Source organism: Diprion similis, chromosome 2, assembly GCF_021155765.1.
Source record: "Diprion similis isolate iyDipSimi1 chromosome 2, iyDipSimi1.1, whole genome shotgun sequence".
Lineage (NCBI taxonomy): Eukaryota > Metazoa > Arthropoda > Insecta > Hymenoptera > Diprionidae > Diprion > Diprion similis.
The window spans coordinates 22,712,855-22,730,483 of NC_060106.1; the positions used below are offsets into that span (position 1 = coordinate 22,712,855).

Sequence of the window (17,629 nt, forward strand, 5' to 3'; positions counted from 1 at the left end):
AATTAGGATATAAATTCCGTATGGCTAGCCATGAGGTCATAAATTACAAAACTGTACTTAACGATAGAAAACTAGAATAAGTCCTGTCGTAGCTCGCAACAGGGTCAAGGCTGCAAAAATCTTCACCTGACTCATTTCATTAAAGATGAACTTATTTACATAAAGAGACATATTGACAAGAAAAAGAGAAAAAAAAAAAAAATTCCCTATAATTTGCGTCAGGTATGGAAAAATATTTCTGAACGCGTTATGCACAGGTGTAACGTTCAAATACACTTATTATATACGGATTATCTTACGTTAAACATCCAGATATCAAAGATCTTTCGAGATGTTGAAAAACATGGAGATATCACGGAAAGTCGACTTGGACCATTACAATGTTGGTGATACCCTGGTTCATGAACTGGCTTGCCAGCGTGTATACACGGACCAGTTGTTCGGTTTGCCGGAGCAGACATTTTCGTTCCATCATCCTTCATACCGTCTGATTCCATCGGTAAGTTCGAACCTATATTTTCCCAATAAGTTTATTTCTTCAGCAACGGTATGCGTCGTGTTGCTTATACGACTTTATCAACGAGACCCATGTTGAAACTTTCAGTATACATTCGCGATTTTTCCAATTGTATTTTATAAATGCCAGAATCTAAGCAGTCCCAATATTATATTTCTTCCAAGTGAAAGAGAGCACAACAAGTCTCTATGGATCTGTAATATTGTCGAAATTTATGTTAACTGTTCATCTGCGAGTACAGATGAATGGTATACATGTATCGTTACACGTAAGAATCCATCTGAATGTTTATATTGTCGTATAACATTATACTTACGCATGTCTTTCAAGGAAGGTCAAATATGGCCGCACAGCGAGGCGGATATTACCCTAATATTTGAACCGAATGAGATTGGTGTAATTGAATCCAAAGCATACTTGGAGATTACCGGCTCTGAAGAAAGGATTTGCCTCAAGTAAATTTATCCCATATATTGAAGAAGTTTCATCAATTCTACTATACGTGCGATGTTGAACGACAACTATTGAATCGTACACTCATACTCGCATATTATTGTATCACTACGGCAATTAAATGTTATGCTATTCACGGTTCAAACGTATGTACCTCAGGTTACGTGGAACTTGCATCGGCCCATTGGTCAGATTGAATGTGATTTGTGTTGACGTGGGACCCATATTTTTGTGCTCCAATCATCACTTCGAGGTACTATGACACAGATAATCTGTACGGTTTGTATGGAATTTGAGTAGTTTCGGAATGTATAAGCTTTAAAACTGTCATACCTGCTCGGACAAGAAATCTGTGAGATTTACAGGTACTGCTGTAATTATATGAAAAGCGCTGTTTCGGAGTAAAAATTAGCGGGATTGTGGCATTTCACAAGTTCAAATAACATTCGTGAATGTAACTTCGATAGTCTAGTAAGTAATTCATACTGCGATCACTGTAATACTTACTGCAGAAATACTTACCGCGTTCTCCATAAAATCACGGTTGCGGATGCAAGTTCATCAGGGTTTTTTCTTGTACGATAAATTATACACTGAACCATGCACACGTCATGTAAAATAATATTCGTCAATGTCTGCCCTCTTCCGGCTGTCTATATGACTGGCACTAATGCAGCCGACGACGTTCGAGTCATAGCTGAGCGTATAGCAAAGCATAGCATAGAAAAAGTTGGCGGACAGTGGGCAGGCATTACTGAATATTCCTGTACCTGTATACCGTAACTATTCCACTAGCAACGGAATTAAGTTACCCCTGTGCGGTTCCAAGTACAGACCCTCAAATAACAGTCTGGCCCGGTTAGCCGTATATTATACTTATATAATTTCAAGCATAGTTAGAATGGGATTGAAAAGGGATGCTTATAACGTGTATATAACAACAACAACAACAACAACAACCACAAATATTATTATTATTATTATTATTGTATATACATGTAGGTATGTATATAATTCTTATTACTATTACATTCGAATGGGATATTTATTCCTGCGATCTGGTGGGTATCACTTCTCTCACTTTCATCTTGTTTGTCATAGTACGATAAAACGTATCTAAAACTTGAAGCTCCGAGCGTTGAACCCCAGTTTGATGGTTTCTAGCTCGAAGGACCTTTTACAGATAATTTTCGCGGTGCGGTGGGCACAGTGGCATGCTAGTGAAAATTGATCTAGTTAGAACACCTTGTTCAATGTGTATTCGTCATATTATATTATCGTTGTAAAATAGGTCATCTGTGGGAACAAAGGCGATATTCCCGGTACGTTGGTGCACGCTCCAAGGACTCTCGATTTCGGCGGTAAGATCGAAGTGAATCCCGCACAAGTGAAACTTGAACCTGGAGAATACAAGTCATTTGATATTTCGTTATCGTCGAACCGTAATGGCGTTTTTGTCGAGATGATCGAATTCGTTATTAAAGAAAGCCTGGAGGTCATTTCGTTGACTATCAAGTATGCTGAAATTCTATTATAGTAGCTAATTAGAACATTGCTAATTAACATTGTTTTAGAATACAACAAACTAAAGTGAGACGGACAGAACCTTAGCCACGTTATTTGTATCCGTGAGTTGGCCCTTCAGTTTTCATGTCCCAATTCGTATCATCATAAAAGGCTATATATTATTGAATAGATCGTAAATTTCAAGAAGCCAGCATAGATAATACTAGTAATGATTCGAGGTCAAACCTCAGTCGAGTTTAGGCCAAATTTTACAATTCTCTGACTAAATTGGCTCTTTTTGGGAATAAATTGATTGTCAACGTTTCAACGCTATTACAATTCAACGTCGGAACTTTGTTTTTTACGAAACCGGCATGTTAATACGTGCAGTTCAAATATCTCACTCTGGTTTGGCGTTAGTTTGTAAATCGTGCAGATTGTACGTAATATTATATGGAAATATTTCAGAGGATCCGTCGTCTGCCCCACACTGCACTTTGACAAACAGAGTCTTGATTTTGGTACGACGGCATTGGGTAAGAGGCGTGCGCTCTACATGTATTTCCAATACAGTGTACGTTAGAGGAAAGTCAATTCTGTCCTCCCTCCTTTTAACAACTCGGAAATAAGGTTGTCAGCGCTGGCGTTTAACGTATGCTAAGCTGCCAACCTTATCTCTGTTTAACCCGCTAAAACGAGGGGGGTCAGAATCGACTTGAGACAAGTGTATACCATACCTATACGCATGGACGAAAGAAGTTTCCTAATCGCTTGGTTACCATTGGTACAGAATGACTTGTCGTAATACATGTAAGTCACCGCATAATAATCTTTCAAGGTTTCACGACGAAACGCGAAGTCTGCCTTCACAATTCCTCGCTTGTACCTGTGACCTTTTGTCTAACGGCCACGCAAGATGGTACACAACCATCGTTAACGTACCAAGATTTTGCTCGCTGTCCCATCAAACCGGTGCTAATCGCTAATCCCAAAGAATTTACCTTAGTACCCAGTGAAGGTGTTGTTGCACCCAACAGCTTTCAACGGATCAAGGTATGCATATCGCAGGTACGAGCGCGCATCTGTAATGTTATGTGATAACGAGGTTTATCTTATGGAGTTAATTCTGAACGAGAATTCTCGCATGAACGACGTTGCACGTACACTAGACTCTGCAGCGAATTGACCCTGGCAGTAAATGCAAATCTCCCGCTTTCCAATCAACTCCAGTTGCCAAATAGTATAACATTACACTGCGGTCTATGCCAACGTATTTGCATTTGTTGACAAATAATGGCAAATATTATTTGTATGCTTTGCAGATATCGTACACACCGAATATAGTTAGGTGTGGTCAGACGGCTATCAGGGCGGATATGTGGGATTCCGATTCAGTGCCCGTTACGCTGCCGATAATTTTCAGCAGCAAAGTAGCTTCGTTAACTGTAAAACCCTGTGAAATTCACTTCAGGTTCTGTTTCATCAATTTCCCGTACACCAGATTCATAACCGTTGAGAATAATTCTGATGTCGAGGCATACTTTTACTTACCCCCACAGCCGGTAAGATGCCTGCCTTTGCCTCTGTAGCCCATCATCCGAATGGGGGGGGGGGGGGGGGTAGTGAAAAATACACCATCTGTACGGGCACCAGGAATTCTCAATTATTCAAATCATGACTATAACCAACTTACACAATACATTAAAGTTGGGCTGCAATTGAAACCGATTGTTGTGGAGTCAATGGCTCACATACCTTTGTCGACTCATTGGAATCTGTTAACACCGCTAAATTTGCGAAAATCTGTTGGGAGTTTTCTACACTTTGTATTGGCTTCTTATTTACTATTATATTTTTTCGCCGATGAAATACTCTTGCTCTGGACCCAATTGAGAGTTGTTCAAAAGGTTGAACAACTCTCAAATGAGGTTGGTAAAATTGAAAGTTCAGCACCAAAGCTCCATCATTTTAAACTATACGAAAATCATTGAAAAGACTGGGAGTCCTCTGAAGATATACGTAAGGAATTGATTGTTTTCTGGTTCTATATGGTAGCTGAGTCAGTCTGACCTTTTCGGAATCCGCTTAATGTAGTGATTTCAACTTTATCAACTTCACTTCTGAATTTAATAATCAGCCATATTCTAATATGTATGCATACCTGCCCCCAAGGTAATACACCTCGCCATGAAAGTACAGGAAAGACGCGCAAAATGGTCCCCCTAAGGGAAGCATAATGCTAGAACGATTCCAACGACGGTTTTTTTTGCCTTTGGCATAAAAATACGTTTTAAACGTTATCGATATTTTTTGAAATCCCATTTGACTGTTTGACTGTTCAAGCCCCCTCCCCCCCACATGTAATTATATATTGTATGGGTAAAGTAGAGGGTGTTCGATGGTTTCGGTTCCACTCCCCAAATTCAGATACATACCTATAAAGTCCGCCAGTGACGAGTGATCTCATCTACACTGCATTCATAAAACTATGGTACTAAACGTACACCACTGACGCAATACACATATAGTCTACACGTAGGTACGACACCTATGTATAAAAAGATTTTCCTCATGCCAATGAAGGGAATGACGTTTTCCATCAGGTAATGACAAGCTCGACGGTAATGTACTCTTTGTCAGCGTACCAGGGATATTTGAAACCATATGAATGGACATCCATATCCTTGAAGATTATCACAACTACCTTGGGCAGACAAAAAGTGCAATTAAGGTAATTCCTCTATGAAATACTTTTATGGCATAGTGACTGCACAGCTGCCCAAACATGTTCGGTCGTTTCTTACCAGTAATCGAGGACTCTTCGGTCCTGTTCGAAATTACATGTAGATTCGGATAGCAAAAGCAGAAAGCCGTATTAACACGCATAGGAGAATACGAAATTTCTATGTCAATTTTTACTTTCCAACGAAGTTTTCTTGAATTTCTGTCCGAACTTTCCTCTCTTGCAAAAACAAAGGTGAGGTAGCAAGCAAGTGGTAATTAAACTGCTGATATGTGGTCTGTGAGAGACCTGCGATACCTGCATAATTTAATATGTAGGTTTCATCGTTAACTAAGATTAGGTCTTCTCACTCTTCATCAAAGATTCTTCATGAGGTGTGTATGGAATGATCGCTCCTACGCTTCCATACGCGCATTTGCATTCTCTTTTGTAAAGTTTACACACGCGTGATTGTATATATTTTCAGTCTTCTTGCCTTCGGTGATAAAAGTCTCGCGCCGTGTTGTACCGTGACATGCAATGGACAGGGCCCCGTCGTCACCGTGCAACCGATGGTGGTCAACTGGGGTGAGGTCCGACTTCTTGAACCAGTTAAAAAGACAATCACTTTATTCAGCGACGCACCGATCGTCGCGCAATTCGTCGCAGCGCTTGTAAGTTTAATTTAGAATTTTTCGATAGCTACATTCGGCACACCGATTTAGCGTTCCCGATGTCTCAGGTCATGAATAAAACCTCACAATCCAATGTCATGACGTGTCAGTTCTTTGGGGAGGCCCTTCTCAAAAGCTGACAAAATCTTACTGAATTGTTGTAATCAAATTACAGACAGACAATTTTGATCTGAAACCAAGAGAAAGACAAACTCTCAACTGAAATCTAAAGTCTGGGATCAAGGTGTATTGTCTACAGGAGTCAAGTTTTGTAATTTTACTAACGATTTTCTAGCATTGCTTTCAGGCGTACAATATATTGTAGGGAAAAGGTGAAATAACACGGGAGTCAAGTTGTGTCTTTCAGATGTCTCCTTTGGACGGATTCGGACATTACGAGTATTGGAGGTGTTTTACGTCGTTCTGACTCGATTTGAAGGCGTCTCAGGGCCATCTGAAAAATCGTATACCAAAGCGTCGTTTCTGCAAAGTTAATTTTTTTCACGCAGCAGTGAATGATGTTTTATATTCAGCTAGTGGAAAAGTACTATCGCGCCAAACATCAGTTTTATACTGATTTCACGTGTTTGCAATGTTTTTTCTTACGTCTTTATGGCTATACCTACACGGCCATATCCGCCGTGATAAACAAGTCAGACTTTCGAATGAGGAATTAACAACGTTAAGAAAATGTAATAAAATGGAAAACTTTCTTAGCGAAAGGACACAAATTTTCTGGCCACTGGTTCCCCGATTAGATGCATTTTTTAATCACAGCGTTTCTTTAGCTGTCAGTCTGCTGTAACCTTATAAGTATAATACTTGTTAATGTTGAAAATGTATCCCTCGTCTTTCGACAAGCACAAGAAACCTTCCCCTTGGACGGTGAGTCCAGCCTCCGGTGCTTTGGAGCCAAACAAGTCACTCGAATTGGAAATAACACTTTATCTCCGTGACACCGGAAAGTATTTGGATAGAGTTGACATCGAAATAATGAATAGCAGAATCATTACATGTTCGCTGAATGCTGTTGGGATTGGAACCAGCATTGAATTGGATCCAAACATCATACCGGTATTCGATATTGGTTTTCTCTTCAGGTGACTTGCTGACAATACGAGTATCTTATAAGTAAGAATAAATAGTGTAGGAAATGGATATAATACACACTGACGCACCCACGAAAATTAAATTTTTGCAATCGTAAACATGAAATTGACAATATGCTTGCTTAGTATCCAATCAGCTTGAAAAAAGAATTTTGAAATATACTCAACTAAACAATATTATGTCAACCGATTCCCTGCTTGACCCTTATTACTACAAACCATAATTTTGTCATAATTGCTTCATTGGTTAATGGTTGCATCAGTAAACTAATTAGTGCACTGGAAATTATTCATCACGAGTAGCGGAAATTTACCCATGCGAGTGAGTTGAGAGAGAACGAACGCTCACCTGGTAAATTTATTATTTGACACCAAAAATTGTCTGCGCGTATGCGAAGATCATGCATAACGTTACGGGTACGAATACGATACCGGTAGACGATTTCCGCGGAGATTCGGTTGGCAGAAAAGATGGACACAGAATGCCATAATATAACATTACGGCACCATTGGAGGAATAAATTAATTCTTAGTTTTTATAGAGTACCTTTCGGCAGACAAAATGTTTAATACAGTCTTGTTTCGCATAATATCATATTTTAGGGATGAGGATATCAGTATACCGATAACGATAGCGAATAAGGGCACGAGGCATCATCGATTGGTGTGGACTACTACAGAGGAATCTCAAGTTCTCCAGAAAAGTGGGAAACACGAACAGCAACAGTGAGTCCGGAAACGTTGACAATGACTTGCAATTTATATATTAGGTATTTATGATAACCCATGCAACATGAATTCTTCAAGTGACAAGTTCACCGTTGATCCGCACATCTTGGAATTACCGCCTGGCACGAATGCGATCGTTCACTGCAGAATACGCTGGCAAACGTGAGTTCCTAATAGTACAATTATCATAGTCCTATTATACTCTTGTAGCTACATTAGGTTATTGTCGTCAAGGTAATCCGATGTGTCAGTTTAGCCTATTGCCATTTGTTCGAGTTGTTGTACCATTTATTTACTTGTAGGAAAGAATCAATCGCCGAACAGTGGTACCTTCATGGTCAGATAAAAGGATACGGGAGAAGGGAGGTTTTGGCAACAAGTCTATTTCGTGCAACGTTCATTGATCCGCACGTCATATTTAGTAAGCGGAAATTGATGTTCCGGTACGACATGAGCGCATCTGAAAATGAGACTCAAATAACAGGTGTGTCAGTCACTCCATCTATACATATATACTTTACGAAAACAGCGTAGTTTCGCGTATAAGGATTGCGTGTATAGTGTACTTCCACTCTCTGCGCTGTACACTTCGCGTTCTTATTGTAGAATTGAAATGAATGTTGTGCACTGACTTTTTTAGAGCCATAATTAATTTCGATGAACAGCTGCTAATGTGAATCCTTGTTAGCAGCTAGCAATTTCACTAATGCCAATCCGTCATGTGATCCGTGAAGCTTGGATACGTGCTCGAAAAGTGCAGTTAAATTACCCTCGAAACATAGTTTCGCTACATACATACCTATAAACATCAAGTCACTTGTCCTATAGACCTATTACAATATCTAAAAATTACTGGAATTACTGACTAGCACTAATTCGTTCACCTCGCTCCTTGAATTGCTACAAAATTTTGCCTAGAATTGGCTCTTATTAATATGGTACATCACGGTTGATCACACACATAAATCTTACCCTTGACAATTTAGATGAACTATTTGTAACGAACCGATCACGACTGGACTTGAGGGCGTGGTTACAGATCGATCCTCCATTCGAAATACTGATGGACGATGAGGACGATGGTCTTGCTAATACGAATATAGATCTCCGAGATGACACCCCCAATCGCATCTGCGTGAGATTCAACATCCAAGCTATGAAGCCATTAAATTTGTACTCCAGAAAATTTAACGGAATTTTGACATTCCAGTACGAGAATCATCGTGCAAAGGTTGCGTTTTTATAGTATATTCTAAATACTTAGGCCAATCTCAGACACATAGGAAGGTTTCGCATCTCGAGATACATGCTGTATCTATGCGCTGTGAAATCCTTTGACATGGCCATTCCCTTTTATAATTACAATCTATTTGATGTACGTACTTATAAACTTCCTTTTGCCAGCAGGATAAAATAAAGTGCATCGCCGAATTGAATTATCCTAACATATCCATATTACCGACCAAGTTAGCGGTTCTCAACAGCGATTTCGGATCTACCGCGTATAAGAACCTTATCCTTGCAAATCCTGGGCATCTGCCCGTTCGGTACTGTTTCGAGCACCTTGCCGATGATGATGTTGGTATTGCATCTACCCGCTTCGATCATGTGCGATGTTTACAAGTAAGAAATCGAGCATAATAATATATTTTTATTCCACATAAAATTTACCTCACATAGGAGTCAAACGTAAGGAAATGTTTTTAAAATCGTGCAAAAATATGAAATTACACAAATGTATACTATACGTGTGTAGATTGGGCTGTTTCAAATTTTTTACGTTTTATTCTGAGTCTCGTTGTAGAAAAATAAGTTCCAGTCTCCCAGAGGGTCCACCTCAGAGAACAGCTCCGTGAACGAATTCAAATATATATCTGCGATTATTACATCACTTTAATTATACTGTGAAATATAGGATGCTTGTACAGATTATAATCTCGACGGAATATTCCTATTTGTTATAAGTCAACCGAAAGAATAGCAGGAAAATCGACTCTTCGAGATTTTTCTTCAACCGAAGAACAAGGGGCGGAGCAAGAAGCGAAAAACGAAGAAGATCCCGAAAACAGTGCGAGCAATTACCTATTTGAGCGATTGGTCCCAGAAATCACCAAGCTCGCGATACCTTCAGCAAGATCGGTCGATGGTAATTTATTGAAATTTAGTTATATTATATATCATCTGGAATCTTCCATTTCAAGTAAACTTGTAAGTTTTCAGTGCGCGCACTCGTCAGTTGCAGAATAATAATGTAGATTAGTGAGTCCCACCGCGGAACCCTGTTCGGAAAAAAACCCTCGAATTACCTGCACATGCAATGAATTTCAACTGTAATTACCACTGTTATTTTACAGTTGCCGCTGCAGACTTGGTTTATACGATTGGCAGTACGAGTTCCACTACGGCGCAAGGAGACGAATGGGAGAAAGAGAGGACTTTAGGGTCGATACGTTTATTAGACTCGATTGATACTGACAACAGTACCGAAAAAAAAGATAAAGCACAGAGTTTGGCATCTACTGAGGAAAGTGATATTCAAGACTTGATATTCGCCGTAATAGAAAGATACTTCCATAAAGATTCGGAGATTTCAGCCCTCGAAGATTCGCAAAAGGCCACGACAGATTTTTCATTGGAACGGCAGCTTATCACGGAGGTTCGTTTCATTGCTGTACCATTGTTTGGTCGGTTTCAATTTTTCTGACAGATTTCATTAATTTTAATAATCACATCTAACCCCTTCTGTGAGTCTCATGAGAAGTTTAGTTCTCAATTAATCCTGTGTACACTTGCACTTGGTACGAATTCGGTATTTCGTAGTTATGTTCAATCTTATTACATTCCATACTTGATTGCGCTCGTTCCTTATTATACCTATGTGCATACCTACCTACACTACTGGGAGCACATACATATAAATTGACCAATAATCTACCTACGTATGTGAAGGAAATATTCTTACTTGGAAATGCTCTTTTGTTTGTTAAAGGACTTATGCGATAAGCAAATGTTTTCTACCTGTTCGAAATATTGCAAAGCACCGCTCCGGACGGCACTGCATAGTATATGTATACCTATATCTCCTGGTTTCTGAATCGAGTTTATTTAATTTCAGATGCTCGAAGTAGTACCAAGGGAAGGTATTATTTTACCGTATTCATCGCAATACGGGTATTTCGAATTTAATGCATTGTCACGTGTTGGATTCAACGCGAAAGTAGCCTGTCATCTTTTGTCCGGCCCTACCGAGATGATAGAAGTGCAAGCCTTGTGCGATACGATTGGCTTTTCCATTGACCCGACGAAAATTGATTTTCATTACCAGGTACGCTCTCAAATTCTACAGATAAGTATACCCATAATACTGTGGTGACCCAAATTTGCAACACGTACGTCGATATCCTTTTGCCTCTGACGGTATGAATTATTACGCGTACCTATTTTTTGACAAAATGTCAAGAGGGAATAATCGTCATTGCTCAAATCAGTTACGGGGTGCGACTGCAGACATCTTCTCTGTTTGCGCACTGTTGGTACGTGCTATAACTCCGTTAATATTTCGAATTTCGGTACAAAATTTCCACAGTATACTCTCAATATACTTTACTTTCAAAATATGAAAAACAAGAAATGAAACACTCCTTAACCATGTGTCGAAGTGGGCAAATGACTGTTATCGGTTAAACTCAACGTACGCTAATAAGTAGGTAAGGAGCCTCTTTCCGAGGCCTGTTTCGTAGTCTTCAAGTGATAATTTTCAGAATAAACCGTATGCCAACTGCTATTATCGATTTCCACTACTAGCGTGCATTAAAAAAAAAAAAAAAATTAGCCACGTTTCTGATTCAACAATTCAACTATGATCGAGGTATAAGGACTGTTTCTCATGCATATTCTAAGATCGAACTTCCAAAGCTTGTGCTTAATTGACTATTAGGCGTATATTTGGCCATGGCAATGAAGAATCAATGGCATAATGTTAGTCAATGTAATTATTATCGTTACTATTTTTATTTTATCCAAGTTACCCGGGAAGTCATGCCGTGCGAGGTTAACTATTGTCAATCACGGCTTAGTTGGATTCAATTTCGCCACGTACCTCACACCGGCTCCTTCGTCAAACGTGGAATCTCGTGAATTAGTAAAAGGAACAGAGCAACGTGTTAACGTAGATCGTTTGAAAGTGGAGCCAAGATGCGGATTAGTAAACCCCATGTCAAGGTCCTATCTCGATATTATATATTACTCAGGGATACCGGGGCGGATTCGTGAAAAATTCGATTTGGAGGTACATCGTGTTATACATATATAGTGATGTATTTATATTGCTATCTAATCAGCGTGCATGATGCACCAATGCATACAGAATGGGTCCTCTAGCTGTGTCCCGTTTGACATACAGGGTCATACATCGGTGGCTGTTCACGTAGTCGACTTTAACCGAAGCCCGTACAAGCGACTCCCTCTTGCTCAAGGGTCGGGTGTATGGCAATCGACGAATGGCCCTGTATTGTACGTATATGTGCGCACCTTAGTCATACCTATTACATTTTATCCGAAACTTTTGGCCAAGGTCAGATCGCCTACCACCCTCCAGTTTCCATTTGCATCGAAGGCTACGTATCGGCACCGCAGGTTTACTTGAATATACCGCGTGACATGGTTTTCAGTAAACTGCCAGTCTATATATGCTACCGAGCGATCGCCGCCATCACGACGGAATTCTTGAACCAACTGAAATCCACACGCCACACGTAAGCTACAATTGCATGCATAGCTCGTCAAGCGGAATAACCTTGAATTTCACAATCAGTCAAATGCTGTCCGTTTCTAGACCCCCATTGACCGTCGAGAAAGGCTTGGCAATCGACGATCGCTCCCAGGGGTATTCATTGATATCGGAGAACGACAGACAACTACTCTTGGGTAAGAGGGAACAAAATTCGTAGTTGGTTTCCAAGTAATTCTACCTGTAGAGAATTTTCAATGATTGCATTCAGTTTCGCTATTACCGGCACGGAAGATGAAAAGGCGTCAACACTGATACGTTCTCATCTTTGACACGTATGAATTTCCAGAAAATGGGTGGGTGATAATCACTTGCGACGAAACGCTTCCTACTGCGGTGGACGTGGAAATGGCTATTGAAAGATTGTTGTTCATCGAATACGTTCGTGATAATGCGCAATTATCAGAGAAATACGACGAATCCATCAAGAAGAGAGACGCATCGTCGCTGCTTGTTCCCGAATATGTAATCGGTACGATACACGATTGTATCAATAGTATGAACCTTGTTTCATAATTTTATTACTTATATCTGTTTATTTATGTACTATTTTCTTATCGGCGACAACAGAGTGTATGATAAAAGGAGTTCGAAGTAGCGGCGAAAATCATGTCACGTTTTGGTATCGAGTGCCTTATGTCGACGAATATATATTAATGTATGTATAACATATAATCGGCAGACATGGGCCACGTCGTTGTAGAGCAGACAACTTGTTATTCTACATCCTTATTTAACTATGGACCGATACCGGTAGACATCCGCATGAAGAAATCATTGAATAAGTTTGGAATTTACGTACTATTTGACCAGGGGAAAACCTTACCGGTTGGCGAATCCACTCCCCTGAACGTGACCTTTAATCCTACGCGATCCAAATACACGGAGCAACAAACGGTCGTTGAGCATACAATTTACCTAGAGGTACACGATGTTTGTTTCATTCAAACATTTTCCACATACCGAACACAGGAAATGAGTTGTTTTTATCCGAAAAAACGTATCCAGGGTAGACCATTTCAAACGAGACAAATATTTTTTAATTTTTTTGCCATGCTCAAACAAGGTATAAACATTAGTTTTAACCGTAAAACCCAAAATCCACCTAAAGTATAGGATGCTTAGCTCACGGTCAAGTCTAACAATAAGAGATCCTTCACAGCATGTGACATTTTTCCATTTCAATTACTGTATGTAAAAACACATAGTTATTTCAGTCGTCTTTCTTCAACTTCATTTCGGGTAGGTAAGCCACGGATCCACGATACCGATTTCCATCAAGGCCATTGCTACGTATCCTTGTCTCACTGTCCAGACAAATTACCTATCATTTGGTCAAGTTGCCGTTGGAAATTGCATGCTGATTCCCGTTTTACTGCGCAATAGGTGAATAATTTTGTATTCGCTTACTCGTAAGCTAATGAGTTGAGTAGATCAACATTTTGGAACCGAACATGCACCTAAATGCACCTGACTGTCAACGAGTATTTCATTTGTGTTCCGACCCAGAAATTTCTCAAGTTCCACATTGCCTGCAGATCGGCATTCAACAATAATAATTTCTTTTGTCGGCACGCAGTGGTTGGGTACCGTGTGAATGGCGAGCGAAAATTCGTTATAAGGATAGTGGCCGATGGAAGGAAGGAACAGGGGGACCTTTTTTTCTCCATAACAGTGCAGATACGTTCTTGCCGGGCAATGAAAACGTGGTAAACGTATACTTCAAGCCAAAAGAGCCTGTAAGTTTCCTTCAATCAAGCTCTTACAATTAGAATTGAATAAGCAACAGAAAATTATCCCAATAAATTCGGTACATGTATTTTATCGTGTACCTATAGTGTGTCTTACGCATTCAGTTCCGAGGGCTCGGCCCTCTTATTCTGATGTGGTATATTGATTGTATTCAGAGATACTTCGAAGGGCAGTTGAGGGTACAAATATGCAAAAATATTTCTCCTATCCTGGTGACGATGTCGGGTCAGGGCATCGAACCGCAGTTACAGGTCTCGGATGTGTCGCTCCGATTCCAACCAACGGTACCGTATGATCAACCTGTCGAGAAGACATTTTTGGTGAAGAACCTCTATTCGTACCCGGTAATTGTATTCTGGAAGAATTTTGACACGTAAGTATATCTCTGTGGTGAACTGGAAGAACCACGTAACTCTACTTTTGATGTTTTCGAGATATTGCCATTCTAACATTTCAGGCATAGTGCCTTTAATCGAGACGGTGGACGTGGCAATTAGTATTAGGCTGGTTTAGTAGTATTTCGTGGAAGATTTTAATTATGACAACGGCTATGTAAAAAAGTTTGTTTTTTTCCACGAAAATTAACATCGGTGTGGAGTTAAATACAAGTTCTTCCGCTAAGAATGTAGTCTAGTCGTTTTCCGGTTCGCATTCACTTTGATGGTTTTATGACTCTGGAATGCATTTTTCATACCATAAGTTAAATCAGGCATCTTTGTATGAGACAAAAACTGTACGTTTGTATTTGAAATATTACCAGCTGGTGCGACATCTCGTAAGAGTGATGACACAAAAATTTCATAGTATTACCATCAAATGTCCCCCGTGACATTGTCAAACTTTAACTAAAAATAAGACACCCTGTATTTTGTCAGCGTCTGGCTTCTGAATATCTGCATATAAAAATTTACAAAATATCACATGTAATCTTATCAACTGATGAAACTATTTTACAAAGTCCGAACCGGTTCTGAAACGGTGAGGGTTTTCGTCAGGTCGACTAGATGTTGAATGCTGCGTATACGTTTGACTTGGCCGTTTTTGTAGGGAATATATCGACGAGGAATGTATGATACGATCAATGATGCACTACTACGGCGTGGATGAATTGTTATTCCCATTGCGTCTTACCGCAGGTCAACAATTATCATCCATTATCCGTGATTGTTATCGATCGCTGTGCGCCGAGCTGCTGACAATATTTGGATCACATGAATCTGATTCAACGTTTGGCGTTGGTAAGCCATAGAAACGGTTTCCCAAGGTAGCTAATACTTTGTATGGTTGAATATCTAAAGAAATTCAACAGATCCCAATAATAGTGGGATAAGAGTGATGAAGATTTTTGCTTTACATATTTATTACTATGAAATGTTTTTAACTCTCAGAGAAGCGTCGTAACGCTTTTTTTTAATTCACGCAAATATAAATCGGATCATTTATTTGAAAAGCGGTAGTCGATGAAAAATCCCCTAATCATACGAACAACCATTGCGAATCTTACAGATTGCCGTTACAGTTTATGAATTCGTTTATTTTCTTCTATCTACAAACAGTTATATTTAAACGACAATTGGAGTATCATACGTAATGATGTGTCTGTATAAAATTTATGGAGTAGCAACGTTTTTTCCAGACACGAGATTAGGCGAAAAAGTAGGAAAAGAACAGGAAGTCGTTGATAAAGATGGGCTCGAAGAGGTTAACAGAATTGATAGCGATCTTGGCACCGGGCTTCATCGCCTGCCGCATAAAGGAGAAATCCCATTATTACAACGGCCTCAAGGATCAATGAACCCGGGAAAAGGTCGCAAAGCGTTTTCTTCTGACAAGATGTTCGAAATATCTTCACAATTTTCTGTCGACGATCCTAAACAAGTGGAAGCCTTACTGGATTGTAAGTTGATTTTTTCATAACACGATTCTTTGTCACGTCAAATTTACATCCACTTTTAAATAAGGGATCGTCGGGATACACGCATCAACATTGATACACTTAATACTATAATCATAGATATGCATTTGTGGTTAAACACATCATTTTGCGATCGGTGACGCGAGTATCGATAGACGTACAGTTATTTGTGGCTACGTACTACGGAGGACTTTTGACGAACAGTACTGATCTGGTCTTTTAGCGGAAGTTGAGCTTACAAATTTGTAGATGGATTCTGGGAATTGCTAAAGGTTTTGAATGCAGTAGTTACGTTGAAAAATTTTCGACAGTTTTAAAATCATTCCAAAAGAGCAGTTAGCATACAGCAAGGTGGAGACACCGTTCGCGGCCACTGTACCTTTTTTGGCTACTTTTTAAGTTTTGTACTTGTTTTGGTACTGTAAATCTGAAAAATTCCTCAATGCGTTATAAAGGCATACCCTACAAGAAATACATATTAAGTAGAATTTTTTGATAGATACCATCATTTGGTGGAAACTTAAATCTTACAACGATTAAATCGGAACAAACAGGGTCTCTAATTGTTTGTGGTCATGCCTTAAATTTTACTTTGCATATAATTCAAATAGCCGCGATTGAATCAGTAGATGGCCTAGGACGATGCTAAGACGGGTAAAAATCGTCAATCTAATCTTGACTAGCTATGTAGCGCAATTGTGCCCGCCTGGTGGTTGCTAAATTAAATCGATATTTTTATCCATCTGTTCATTGTTTGTCAAATTCTGTCGGGTGTTGTGCGTATAATTTTTTAATTCTACTCGCGTTTGTAATTTTATTGATTTTGTATCAATGCCAAGTGCCTGTAATTATTTTTAACGCATTATCTTACGTACAGTTTTAACGGTTTTGCTTTGCAGTGATCGCGCACTGGCACCCAGTGATATTACGATGTGAATGCCTCCTGTATAAATTATTGTACTTGCCACAAATAATAAGCTGAGGTTATATCGCAGGTTATATAGATGAGTCCCAAGAAAGAGGGATTTCCCCGAAAATCATGAGAGATCCAATGGCTGAAGTTCCGAAAGAAGCCGAGATCAAACCACCGTCGGCCAACGAGATGCCGCTGTCAGGGCCCTGTATCATTTTCCACGGTGCTCCGTTTACAGGTATGATGTGTTTCACAGTGAAGTCTAATTATACCTATGCATAACGTGGACGAGTGAAACAATAGAAGCTTCAGAGTCCAATTGCTTGGTAAGCCTCCGCGAAGTGAGATCTCTACTAAAAATGACCATGTCATAAATTATATGATGTTATGACCGAAATTAACATATAATTTATTACATAATTTATCTTATGAATTCGAGACAACCATGTAGAAAATGACGTATCAAATTACAAAAGCACGAATCGTCGAATATACCAGATCAGAATCATCTACAGTTGACTATATGATTTTTGATCTAGTATATTTGATA

At 39.5% G+C, this 17,629-nt stretch overlaps 1 protein-coding gene across 1 annotated transcript; it reads left to right on the top strand.

Annotated features, from left to right (window-relative positions):
- Nucleotides 1-5,703: 5,703 nt before the first annotated feature.
- Nucleotides 5,704-14,291, top strand: LOC124413205 (hydrocephalus-inducing protein homolog). Its single transcript, XM_046893641.1, has 16 exons — nucleotides 5,704-5,872; nucleotides 7,585-7,707; nucleotides 7,789-7,872; nucleotides 8,013-8,194; nucleotides 8,697-8,941; nucleotides 9,118-9,333; nucleotides 9,676-9,856; nucleotides 10,077-10,366; nucleotides 10,826-11,035; nucleotides 11,735-11,998; nucleotides 12,289-12,464; nucleotides 12,545-12,632; nucleotides 12,785-12,971; nucleotides 13,182-13,423; nucleotides 13,746-13,885; nucleotides 14,079-14,291. The coding sequence occupies exons 1-16, from the start codon at nucleotides 5,739-5,741 to the stop codon at nucleotides 14,269-14,271; spliced, it is 2,955 nt and encodes a 984-aa protein (XP_046749597.1). The 5' UTR covers nucleotides 5,704-5,738; the 3' UTR covers nucleotides 14,272-14,291.
- The last annotated feature ends 3,338 nt before the right edge of the window (nucleotides 14,292-17,629 follow it).

Excerpts from the sequence above, each read along its gene's own strand:
- LOC124413205 (XM_046893641.1), top strand. The coding sequence starts at position 5,739 with ATGGACAGGGCCCCGTCGTCACCGTGCAACCGATGGTGGTCAACTGGG. Across the intron at positions 9,857-10,076 it reads TTCAGCAAGATCGGTCGATG|ACTTGGTTTATACGATTGGC; the intron begins GTAATTTATTGA and ends TTGCCGCTGCAG. Across the intron at positions 11,036-11,734 it reads AAATTGATTTTCATTACCAG|TTACCCGGGAAGTCATGCCG; the intron begins GTACGCTCTCAA and ends ATTTTATCCAAG.